At 39.6% G+C, this 12,774-nt stretch overlaps 1 protein-coding gene across 4 annotated transcripts in view; it reads left to right on the top strand.

The window, feature by feature from the left end:
• The window catches only part of SPOCK3 (SPARC (osteonectin), cwcv and kazal like domains proteoglycan 3), a 209,056-nt gene that overhangs the window by 149,855 nt on the left and 46,427 nt on the right, over positions 1-12,774 (top strand). For all 4 annotated transcript variants that reach the window (XM_051618874.1, XM_051618872.1, XM_051618873.1 and 1 more), the window contains one exon: positions 113-227. In XM_051618874.1, coding sequence (XP_051474834.1) covers positions 113-227 — 115 coding nt within the window. The remainder of the gene's footprint in view (positions 1-112; positions 228-12,774) is intronic.

The following is a 12,774-nucleotide window of genomic DNA, read 5'->3' as shown; positions in this document are numbered from 1 at the left end:
TGTCTGCCGTGATTTAAGTACTTCATTACAGATTGCCTAAATTACTTATAGAGCTATAATTTTTATTATAAAAGATGTTTATATTAATGATAGTAATTCTCTCTCCTTGCAGTGCAAATTAGACTATCAAGCCTGTGCCTTGGGAAAACAAATCTCAGTGAAATGCGAAGGACGTTGCCCTTGCCCTTTTGACAAATCCACAAATGCAGGCAGAAATGATCAGAGGGGTGAGTGATGGTAATTTGTATGATATTTTTAACAATGCATTTCTAGAAGGAAATTAGATTTTGCTCACAGAAGAGTACAGTGATCACAAACACTGATTATTCTGGAATAAAAACAGCTTTATTTTTATTCAAGTTTGTTTGCTGAGGTTTTGAATTTGTGCCTATAGTAATACATCACTATTTTTTCAAATGCTGCTATTGTATGAGTTATTGTTGTTCCTTTTTTTTTACTCTTTAATACTCAAGATTCTTATGGATATACTGAAAACAAAGAAAAATTATTTCCTTGTCCCTCAGTGTTTTCAGCTGAATATTCAGAAAAATGAAGCATGACAGAAAAATAGGAAGCTTAAAAGTCGTTACTGCTCATAGGAGCAAGCAGTTGTACTTTAACTATGGAACTGTTAGTAAAGGCTGTCATATAGAAGTGAGTTCTTGGTTTGAAAATTGTTTGATAGAAACAAGTGAGCTTCCTTTCGGACTATGCATGAGATGAAGCTGCTGGAAAATGCAGTTGCATTTCTGAAAAAAAATGTGGCTAAGTGTATTTGTATTTCAGTGACTCCTAGGTGATTTTGGAAGGTTGTTGCTAAACAAAACAAGGTATCTACTGTCTGGTGCATGTGAGATAGAGAGGTGTCACAGTGTGAGATTTTAGGCCATCAAGGATGTGAATTTGCCAGGGGTGTACCTGGAGGTCTGCATTTTTGGTATTTCTTTGGACTGATCTCTGTTAGATGTATTTTTTCTTCTTCCTGCATATTCCCACTTTTGATGAGTAAAATAAAAGATTAATGCACAAATACCCTGTATCCTCATTGGAAATACACCTTAATTAGTTCTTGAAATTTTTATTTTTCTTCCTGTAGCAACCTTATACACGTAAAACAAACCTGGATTATGTTAACATTGGTATTTAATTATGGTTTGATATGCTGTTTCAAATGTATTGTGCAAGAGAATCTTAAGTTTCCATGGTAAAGCTGTAACTACTGCCCAAACTATTTTTTTTCCTAATTTAAAAAATGAATTAATATTCTTTTACCAGTGAATAGAGATGATCACTGCAAGCATCAAGGTGTGTGCAGGCATACAAGTCAATTAAAAAACTGCTTGAAACAGTCCCTTTAGGTCATTCTTTTTGGTCTTCAGCAATGTAATTGTGTAATTAAATATTAATTTAATATGTGTAATGCAATATTCCCTATGCTATAACATCTCTGCAGAATTTTACAGCCTTCAGGTTTTTTAAAGCATTAATTTACAATTTCAAGTAGTGACTGTAAATAAATAAATAAATATCTCATCTGCTCACATTGCCAGCCCAGATGAAAAACCCTGGAAGACCCAGCATACATGGTTAATGTGGCCGCTTCGATAAGGTGTATAGCATAGCATTAATATGGTTGCAGTTTTCACTAGCAACAATTTCTGTGTCTCCAATGTATATTTGGGGATATTTGCATAACAGTGGGCATGAAGTGAAATTAGGATAATATACTAGGAAGCATCTCTCTGTGAGTAGGAGGCCTGCTACTCTCCAGTGATAGTTTTTTAATATGGTATCATTGCCCTCAGGTTTTACCAAAGTAAAATTAGCATTTTCTCTGCTGGAAGCTGTTTCACTAGATGCAGTTATTTTTGTCTCTGTGTGTGTTCTTTCAAGTGCATTCTATTTTTGGTGCTCTTTTTATTAAAGACTGAAAACAATCTATAGATTAATTTTATTAGCTTCAACAAAATGGAATTGTTTTTAATTAAGAATGAACTCCTAGGAATGAAGTCTACTTGAAGATTTGTACTGCCAGCGGATCAAGAGTACTCGTACTTAGTTATGTAAAAGAGAAAGAAAAAAGATGCTATATGACATGGGAATTAACACTAATCCTCTCCTGACAGATTGTCAAAGCAAGGAAAATACAGGGCTTTTCTAATTGCTACATTTTGCAGCAACATTGAAATTTGAATATCATTTCCATACAAGGCCAAAGGCCAGGAAACGTGAGAAATGTGAAAGTGAGCTGAGCATCGTTACTGAAATTTCGACCATTATAGTAACAGAATACAGAATTTGTTATAACTTTTGTTATAGGAACTTTTGTTATGATAATACAATTATTTTTTTTAAATGGAGCTCCATTAAGGGTTCTAATGGCAGCGCAGAGCGGAGAGCGGCAGCGGCATTGGCAGCGGTGAGAGCTGCTCCTTTAATTACTGAGGATTAGAGAAGGGGCCGGGCTTCCCGGAGATGGCGAAGCCGGAGCAGAGCGAGGAGACCCGAGTCTGAGCGGGAATCCTGAGAGGAACAGGGAGGCTGACGTGGCAGGGGGCGGAGCTGAGAACGGCGGCAGGTTTAAAAGCGGCCGTCTCGGCAGCTCCCTCCGAGCACGTGGCAGCGCAGAGCGGAGAGTGGCAGCGGCCGTCACAGGAAGTGGCGCCAGGGCGGGGAGCGCGAGCGCATGCAGAGAGCGGCGCGAGGGCAGGCAGGAGGCAGAGAACACCGGTAAATTTCTCTAGCATGGTGACAACACGCCCTAAAACTGTATTGAAAAAGGATATGGGAACTCAGACGGAGGTTCTCTGCTCAGACGGAGCAGGCACGCAGCTGTGCAGGTCTCTGGCTGCAGCGAGTGCCTGAGCCTGGCACTGGTAGTAGAGGGAGCCAGTGGCACCGCGTGTGTGCGGTGTGAGCAAATCAATGATCTCCTCAGGCAGGTGGTTAGACTGACAGAGGAGGTTGAAAGACTTAGAATCATCAGAGAATGTGAGAGCGAAATAGATTGGTGGAGCCAAACCCTGAGGCAAGGGCAGAAGGAAGAGGTGCTAGAAGAAATGACGGATCCCCTCCCCTCCTGTCCTCAGACAGAAGGAGAGAACGTTAGGGACATGGAGAAATGGAGGGAGGTCCATCCTCGGAGAGGCAAGAAAAAACCCTCCCAACTCCCTCCACCCTCCGAATTGCCCCTGAAGAATAGGTATGAGGCCTTGGAACTTCAGGGAGAGGAAAATGAGGCTGGAGTGACAGATTTGTCTAGTGAACCGCCTAGGACTTGTCGCTCAGCTCCACGACTTAGGACTTCTTCAACTAAGAAGGAAAGGAGGGTAATTGTGGTGGGAGACTCCCTTCTGAGGGGAACAGAAGGGCCCATCTGTCGAGCAGACCCATCCCACAGGGAGGTCTGCTGCCTCCCTGGGGCTCGCATTAGAGATGTTAAAAGGAAACTCTCTAGTATGGTAAATCCATCTGATTACTACCCACTGCTGATTTTTCAGGTTGGTAGTGACGAAATTATTACAAGAAATGTAAGGGCAATGAAGAGAGACTTCAGGGCCCTGGGACGGCTAGTTAGGGGGTCTGGAGCACAAGTCGTGTTTGCCTCCATACCTCCTGTAAGAATGGGTGGAGAGATAAACAGGAAGAGTTTACTTATCAATGAATGGCTACGAGACTGGTGCCAAAGGCAGGGCTTTGGTTTTTTTGACCATGGGCTGTTCTACGAGACACCTGGCCTGATGGTGGCAGGTGGGATGCACCTGTCCCAGAGGGGGAAGAGGCTTTTGGGGCAGGACTTAGCAGGGCTCATTGAGAGAGCTTTAAACTAGATGTGAAGGGGGAAGGGGAGAAAACTGGGTCTGTTAGGGACAAGCCCAAGAGAAACATACCAGGGCCTGAAGGGGGGTGGTCTAAGGAGGATTTGCTCACACCAGTGTGCTCTACTTACTTCCTGAAATGCCTGTACACCAATGCACGCAGCATGGGCAATAAACAGGAAGAGTTAGAGGTCTGTGTGCGGTCTAAGAGTTATGATCTGGTAGCAATAACAGAGACATGGTGGGACAGCTCAAACGACTGGAATGTGGCCATGGATGGCTATGTGCTTTTTAGGAAAGATCGGTCGGTGAAGCGAGGTGGTGGAGTTGCTCTTTATGTGAGAGAGCAGCTAGAATGTATCGAGTTTTGTGCAGGGGCTGATGAGGGGCAAGTTGAAAGTCTGTGGGTAAGAATTAAAGGGCAGGGTGGTATGGGTGATACAGTTGTGGGGGTCTACTACAGACCTCCTGATCAAGATGAGGAAGTTGATGAGGCTTTCTACAGGCAGCTGAAGGCAGCCTCACAATTACAGTCCTTGGTCCTCATGGGAGATTTTAACTACCCCGATATCTGCTGGAAGACTTACCCAGCCAGCCTTTCACAGTCTAGGAGGTTCCTCCAGTGCATTGATGACAACTTCTTAATGCAAATGGTGGATAAGCCGACTAGAAGAGGAGCGCTGCTGGATCTTGTGCTCACCAACAAGGAGGGCCTTGTTGAAGCAGTGGTGGTCAATGGCAGCCTTGGCTGCAGTGACCACGAGATGGCGGAGTTCAGGATCCTGTGTGGGAGGAACAGAATACCCAGCAGGACCAGAACCCTGGACTTCCACAGAGGAAACTTCGGCCTCCTCAATCAATTGTTAAGGGAAGTCCCATGGGACAGAGTGCTAGAAGGTAAAGGGGCTCAAGATAGCTGGACAACATTCAAGGACCACTTCTTGCAAGCACAGGATCAGTGTGTCCCAATGGGTAGAAAATCTAGTAAGGGAGCTAGGAGACCAGCGTGGTTAAAAAAGGAACTCCTGGGCAAACTCAAATGGAAAAGGAAAATCTATAGATCATGGAAGGAGGGGCTGGTTACTTGGGAGGAATATAGGACTGTTGTCAGAGAATGTAGGGAGGCAACTAGGAAAGCTAAGGCCTCCTTGGAACTTAACCTTGCAAGTCGGGTTAAGGACAATAGAAAGGGCTTTTTCAAATACATAGCCAACAAAACTAATACCAGAGGCAATATAGAATGCTGAATATTCTATATTCACCCACTGCTGAATGAGGTGGGTGCCCTGGTGACAGAGGATTTAAAGAAGGCAGAGGTGCTGAATGCCTTCTTTGCCTCTGTCTTTACTCCTGCAGGCTTTCCCCATGAGCCCCAGTTTCATATAGCCCCAGTAGAAGTCAAGATAAAGGAGGAGTTTGCCCAGGTAGATGAGGATTGGGTTAGGGATCAGTTGCATAATCTGGACATCCATAAATCGATGGGTCCGGATGAAATGCATCCAAGTGTGCTGAGGGAGGTGGCAGAGGTCATTGCTAGTCCACTCTCCATCATCTTCAGTAAGTCATGGGTAACAGGAGAGGTGCCTGAGGACTGGAGGATAGCAAATGTCACTCCAGTCTACAAGAAGGGCAAGAAGGAGGACCCAGGTAACTATAGACCGGTCAGCCTCACCTCCATCCCTGGAAAGGTGATGGAACAACTTGTCCTTGGCACTATCTCTAGACATATCAAGGAGATGGGGGTCATCAAGAGCAGTCAACATGGTTTTACCAAGGGTAAGTCATGTTTGACTAACCTCATAGCCTTCTATGAGGAAATTACTAGGTGGATAGATGATGGTAGAGCGGTGGATGTGGTCTATCTTGATTTCAGTAAAGCATTTGACACCGACTCCCACAGCATCCTTGTAGATAAGTTGATCAAGTATGGGTTTGATGATCAGGCAGTGAGGTGGATCAAGAACTGGTTGAAAGGAAGAAGTCAGAGAGTTGTAGTCAATGGGGCAAAATCTAGTTGGAGGCCTGTGGCTAGTGGAGTCCCTCAGGGGTCAGTACTGGGACCGGTGTTGTTCAACATCTTCATCAACGACCTGGATGAGGGTACAGAATGTACCCTCAGCAGGTTTGCTGATGACACCAAGCTGGGAGGAGTGGCTGACACACCAGAAGGCTGTGCTGCCATTCAGAGAGACTTAGACAGGCTGGAGACTTGGGCGGGGAAAAACCTGATGAAGTTTAACAAGGGCAAGTGTAGAGTTTTGCATTTGGGGAAGAAAAATGTCATGCACCAGTACAGGTTGGGGGCTGACCTGCTGGAGAGCAGTGTAGGTGAAAGGGATCTGGGGGTCCTGGTAGACAGGAGGATGACCATGAGCCAGCAATGTGCCCTTGTGGCTAAGAAGGCCAATGGCATCCTGGGGTGCATTAGAAAGGGTGTGGTTAGTAGGTCAAGAGAGGTTCTCTTCCCCCTCTATTCTGCATTGGTGAGGCTGCATCTGGAGTATTGTGTCCAGTTCTGGGCCCCTCAGTTCAAGAAGGACAGGGAAGTGCTTGAAAGAGTCCAGCGCAGAGCCACAAAGATGATTAAGGGAGTGGAACATCTCCCTTATGAGGAAAGGCTGAGGGAGCTGGGTCTCTTTAGCTTGGAGAAAAGGAGACTGAGGAGTGACCTCATCAATGTTTACAAATACGTAAAGGGTGAGTGTCAAGAAGATGGAGTTAAGCTTTTTTCAGTGATGACCAGTGATAGGACAAGGAGTAATGGATACAAATTGGAGCATAGGAGGTTTAAGGTGAATATCAGGAAAAATTTTTTTACTGTGAGAGTGACAGAGCACTGGAACAGGCTGCCCAGAGAGGTTGTGGAGTCTCCTTCTCTGGAGACGTTCAAAACCCACCTGGACGCCTTCCTGTGTGATGTACTCTAGGTGACCCTGCTCTGGCGGGGGTTTGGACTAGATGATCTTTCGAGGTCCCTTCCAACCCCTATGATTCTATGATTCTATGATTCTATGATACACACATCAGTTGCTTACAAATTTTATGAAGGAGACAAAGTAAGATTAGTGCTTCAGTTTCAGGAGTAACTTAAGCAATCGTTTCCTAAAATACGTCTCCTAAGACAGTTCATTTTGTCGTATTGGCAAATTCTCCTGATTTTTTGCTGTATCTAGGGAGCAAAGTATGCCTACAAACTTCCTCAGAATAGTCTTGGTGTGGAACTCCATACTCCTTTGGAGAGCAAAATTAACCAGTATTCAGAAAAACAGATTTGCCTCTTAAAATGTATGTGAACCTAATCATAGAAAGTTCTTGGTTGGAAGTGAGCTCTGAAGTTTACCTTAGTCATATCTCTGATGAGCGCATGAGGCAGGTGCGAGCATCCTTGTTTTTTGTGAAAGCTGGCTCATTTCAGTGATACATTCAGTAACATAGAACATGACCAAAGTGCAGGAGCTGTTCACTTGAATCCAAAAATGAAAGGTCTAAGAACTTATTTAGAAGTTGGTAACAGAACAAAAAGGACACAATATATAAAGATCTGTCTTTGTGATATTTTTGTAGAGACAGCAATGGATATCATATACACTGTAACCTACGGCAGGTGCTCTAGTATTTTTTAAAAAAAGAGATTAAACAAAACCAAACTGCTGCCATAAAAGAGATGGAAAATCTGAAGAGGACTTGAGGCCATGTCTGAGGGAAGAAGCACAATGCATTATCATACTCCTAATTGTTAGTTTTGTCACATGTCTCTTCTTTTAATGGAAGGATTCAGGAAATGCCACTTCTGTTTTATCAAAATCTACACCAGTCTAGTGGTAGCAAGTAGCAGCCTTATTCTTGAGGGTTCAAAAGTTCAATTTTAGACATTCACATACACACATAGATTTACTTACTACCTGTTAGTATTCCCATTTTAAACTGTTTTTTCACCTATTGCAACAGCAAATTGATTTGAAGATTAGTTACATTTAGTAGTGTACAATTCAACAACCTACATCTACTTTCAGTAATTTCAAGTGTATTAGCTTTTGGCAATTCACTATTTTAACTTTATTTAAAGCATGATTCCTTTTAGCCAACTTGAGTTGAAAATATTAACAGCAAAGTTTCTTCAGGAAAAATTAGGTGACTTTATTAAGAGAGAAAGAGAAGCAGAAGTGAAGGAGGTAAGGCTTTTCTATCAGAATGTTTTCTTCTCTCATTAACAGGTACATGTTTTATGTAATTTAATTTGTTCCTTTAAAAATTTGTGTGTCTTACAACAGAGATAGTTTTATCAATTGCTCTGCTGTTATTTGGTACTTTCTGTGAGTTTTAACTTCTTTTTTTCGGCTGCATGTTTTCCCAGTCAATATAGAAATAACACTAAATTTTATTTCAGTTTAGTTTCTAGTTTTCTAATCCAGTACTGTTTGATTTGAAATGAATTGATTTGAAACCCATGAATGGACACTCTAATGGACAAATTCGTGTAACATAAGTACATGCTTCTTCAAAGAAATTAAAAAATTAAGTTTTAAAATCTGATTGGAAGAGTAAGGTTGTGAGAGAGTTCTTTTAAGTTGTTAGCTGATTTCAAGGCTTTGTTACAGGAGTTTTACTGTCCTGTTAGAAAAAAGAAATATTTTGTTGTGTCATCGTAATAATTAATAATGGGTGGAAAACAGCAAGAAAAAAAGTTGAACCAGCTGTAGTCACATCTGAATTTCTGCTTCACAATAATGTTTTATTTTGCAGGTTAATATATTCAAAATACTTCTTGCAGGTGCATGAGCTTCTTTTGATGTTAATGAGCATCATTAATAACTGTTTGAAGTGCCTAACAAACTCAGTGATAGCTTGGCATGATCCCAGAAGCATTGTCTTCCTTTTCAGTTTATTCATGTTCATTTTGCTGGTTTTAATTTTAAACAAAATTCAGAAATCTCTCTTCTTAGCAGTGTACTCATATTCTGAAATAAGTGTTTACAGTCCATTTGCTAATCATGACTTACTGACTTGAAACTTCTTACTTTTTATATTTTTGAGTTGTATTTAAGTGTCCCCATTCAGGAGATAGATGTTGCTTCATTCCTTGCATTATATGTGATGAAATTGAAAAGTTGTCATGAAAACCTTTAAGGAATAAAGATAAGCTTAGCAATATATTTTTAACAAAAAACCTGTAGATGTATAATGGAAAGTTCCATTTTTCTTTTCTCTCTTTCAGCATGAAAGAAAAAGGCAGGGAAAAAAAAAAAAAAACATTATTGTAAAAGTTACACAAAGCTTTCTGCTCTGGGGATAGTTCAACATTGTTCACTGACTTTGGTTGTTCTTATTATAATTTCTTTTTTAAAATGGGCCTGAACCACTGTGCAGGCTTAATAATATCTTCTACTTACTGCAGTCTTCTGTTAATTTCTAGAAACGTTCAATAAGTAGGTTGTTATAGAAAAGTGGAAAAATAATACTGAATAATCCATTAGGTTTACTATACTAGAGAGAATATTATATACCAGGAAGCTTGATTAAAAGCTGCGTTTTTAGTAGGCAAAAAATGTTAGTTCAAGACATTACAAAAAAAAAAAAAGATGGACAAGTAAAAGTAATTTTGTACTGTTATTTAATTCTCATGGGATGTGGTAAGACCGATGTCACCTTTTTTCTAGATAAAGAAATAAGGCAGTCTGTGGAATATACACCTTAGAAATTGGGAGTGAAATTTTAATTGACTGTTGCCATCTTCTGTATCATGTAATGTAGTGTATTTGAGGCTTACACACACACATATATATATATATATATGTTTGAAAGAGCAGTTCTGGCTTATTTGGATACTGGTTGAGGAGTCACAGTAGGACTGTCATGAGCCAGGATTTGGATTAATCTATAATCTCTCTGTATGAAATGTACCTTGTAATAATATTTCCTTGGATTTCTTTTTAACTGGCATTTTACTTATATAGCTAGTTGAGATATGGAAAATTAATTATATTAGATTGATAAGTATTTCTTAGGAAAATAGAGGCTGGTGGACTGAGGAGTTTTATGTGCCACCTTCCAGAAAATCTTAAAAAGAGAGATCCAAAACAACAGCCGCCTTTGTGATGAGCTGTAGCACTGTCTTGTCTCAAAAGCTGCAGAATGATGCAGTGGAAGGAATATGTCAGTCTCTGAAATAAGATTATTTCTCATCCATTCAGAAACTGAGATAGAAAGAGATGATTCACTCTGCCTTAAATGATACCACACTCATTGCAGACATTTCCTTCTTTTTCTCCTTTGCTTCTTATATGGTTTATATAGAAGCTTATCAATTAAAGAAGAAAATTATATAAGATATTAATAACAATTAAAACCTTCAAGGTACAAGATGGTGTTGGTGGACTGTTTTGTTTTTTCTTTCCTGGACCAACACCTGGAGTATGTCTCTATTCTTTGTCACCACACCCTAAAATCGCACTGTGTGTGACAGTCTAAAGGAATATGCTCAACTAAGACATACATGGTATTTCTGCATTTAAAAGAAGATCCTCATGAAAGGTGTTCTGAATGCCAGGGCAGCAGATTAGTATATGGTTGACTATTCTAACTGTGGTCAAAGACTTCCCAAAGGTATCTAAGAAAAGCATCCATTGTCAGTTGGCTGGAATTTACTCTACTCCAGAGTACATACATTGAGAAAGTTAATTATCCTTAAATGAAAAAGCCTGTATTTTATGTCTCTGTCAAGCTATGCTAGCATATGATAACTGTGTGCCGCAACATGTGCAGGATCATGGTCTCCCAAACAGTCTATTTCAGTGAATTGGCTGATGTGTGCTACAGCATCCTCCTGGATTGTGTCTTTGGATATCTTCTTCATGGAAACAAAGTCATGATTCTGTCCTGACATAAAGTCAGGATGCACCTGGGACATACCCAAAAGCTTGGGTCCTGCAGTTTAAATGAGAAAAGCTTTAACATTGTGGGTAAAATATAAATACCCATTTTCATTAGCTACAGAAATAGAACAATTTCCTCTCAACAATTTTTATTTAATTTCTAATTAACCCTGTGGTAAGAGCTCAGACTTACATTAATAATAAAAAAAAAAAGGCTTCTCTTTATCTGATCATCTAAGCGGGACTATATAGGTAACATAGGAAGCTGCTGTGAAAGTCCATACTCTGAGCTTTTGCCAGGAAGAAGTGAAAAGACAACAATACATGTTGAAAGTATTTTCAGTTAGCATGTCTGAAAGACTTCAATTACAGAACTTAGCTGCTCTCTCAGCTGCATCCTGTGCAGCTGAATATGCTGAATACTGCCAAATCATTAATTGCTATGGAGAAATAGGGATAAGTAACAGTAGGATTAAAGACACTGTGGATTCTGTTTCAGTTTGTGTGCGTCAGTGCTTGAAAAATAAATATAGAAACTCTTTTTAAACGAAGAGCAAAACAGCTTTCTCCCGAATCCTCTTGCTTTGTTTACATAGCAGCTCCTCCTCAATACATGACCTCAGCCAGTCTTCATATAATAAAGGTATAGATGCCAAAAAAGAGCTTTTGTTTTGTTTGCGTTCAAAGGGAACACTGAATGGTTTCCAGACTTTACAAATAAAGAGACTTAGAGCAAAAAATAACGTTTGTGTTAACTCCTTAATCTCTACTTCATCTTATTACTTTTCAAGGACAGATAGTACTGGTTTGTAATTCCTTATTTTCTTCTGTAAGGTTAACTTGAGAATATTAATAGAATAAAATCTATATGCAAAGCAACACACACTAGAACAATTAGGCTGGATATTATCAATGATCAGTTATGGGGAAGCCAGGAGAATCCATTTGCATGAGACAATAAGCAAAAATTCCTCTCCATAAGATGAAGTTCATGCTGTGTAGTCAAGGATAAAATTTAACTTTCAAACCTGAAATAAGATAAAAATAACCCACCAAAGAAAATTACTGTCACGATATAAGTGCTGTTTGGGGTTTATTTACAAATTCATTAGTATGATTTAAAATATTTCTCAAAAGATCTAATTGTAGCATCTAATTCTACTCTGTCATGCTCCTTGTTACAGAAACTAAGTAACTTGCTTATAAAAAGAAGTACAAAGAGAAGCATGCTGGTTTTCATAATGGAAAAACTACTCTCAGTTGTTAAGTTTCTCTGAAGAATATGCACAGTAAATGGAAGGCAATAGTCTCAGTAGTGTGGGGGTATAGGCAGTAGCAATATTTTACATGTGACTTATATTTTCATTAGGTAATTGTCAGCTTTCTAGTCTACTGTTTTTCTTAAGCCATATATTTATGATTCAATAAACTATTTTATGTAATAGCTACTGTAATTCTATGGAATGCAACATTAAATGAAAACCACTATCCATTTTTAGTTGCTTAATTTTCATTAGAAAATTTTGCTGATTTTAGACCAAAGGAAGCACTCAAACCCAGGAATTTGGCTCATCTGTTTTGGCATGTACTGTTTGTGGTTGATGTCACTGTGGGCTGACCTCAAAAATTAGATCTGGAGTAGTGTTTTTGCTCTTGCCTTTACTACTGGCAGCAGTGTGAATCTTGCCATTGTTTTAAATGTCAATAGGCTTCAACACTGTGACTCAGTTTCCTTGCTAGAGGAAAGACATTATAGGTAAGCTTTCTTACTCTACTCCTAACCTCCCCCTTACTTATGTTTCTGAAACCTTTTGTAATTTTAAAGATGCTGTAAAACTAAAAAGTATGATTCTATATCCAGTTTAGTTCTTTAGAGGGTATTGACTTACCAGTAGATGTCCTTTTTGCTTTTATTGCTTTTTATAACGTAGTACGTAGTTCTCACTTTCAAATCTTGGAGTAGTTCATCTTAGACTTTTATTTGTCCAAACGTGCAAGCTAAAGTATTGTTTTCTACTTTGTTTAATTCAATATATATATTTACAGTAATATTGAGCTGTAAGTAAACATTATATATAAATAGA

Source organism: Apus apus, chromosome 4 (assembly GCF_020740795.1).
Source record: "Apus apus isolate bApuApu2 chromosome 4, bApuApu2.pri.cur, whole genome shotgun sequence".
Taxonomy (NCBI): domain Eukaryota; kingdom Metazoa; phylum Chordata; class Aves; order Apodiformes; family Apodidae; genus Apus; species Apus apus.
The sequence above is the reverse complement of the archived record's forward strand: the minus strand, read 5'-3'. Positions and strand labels throughout refer to the sequence as shown.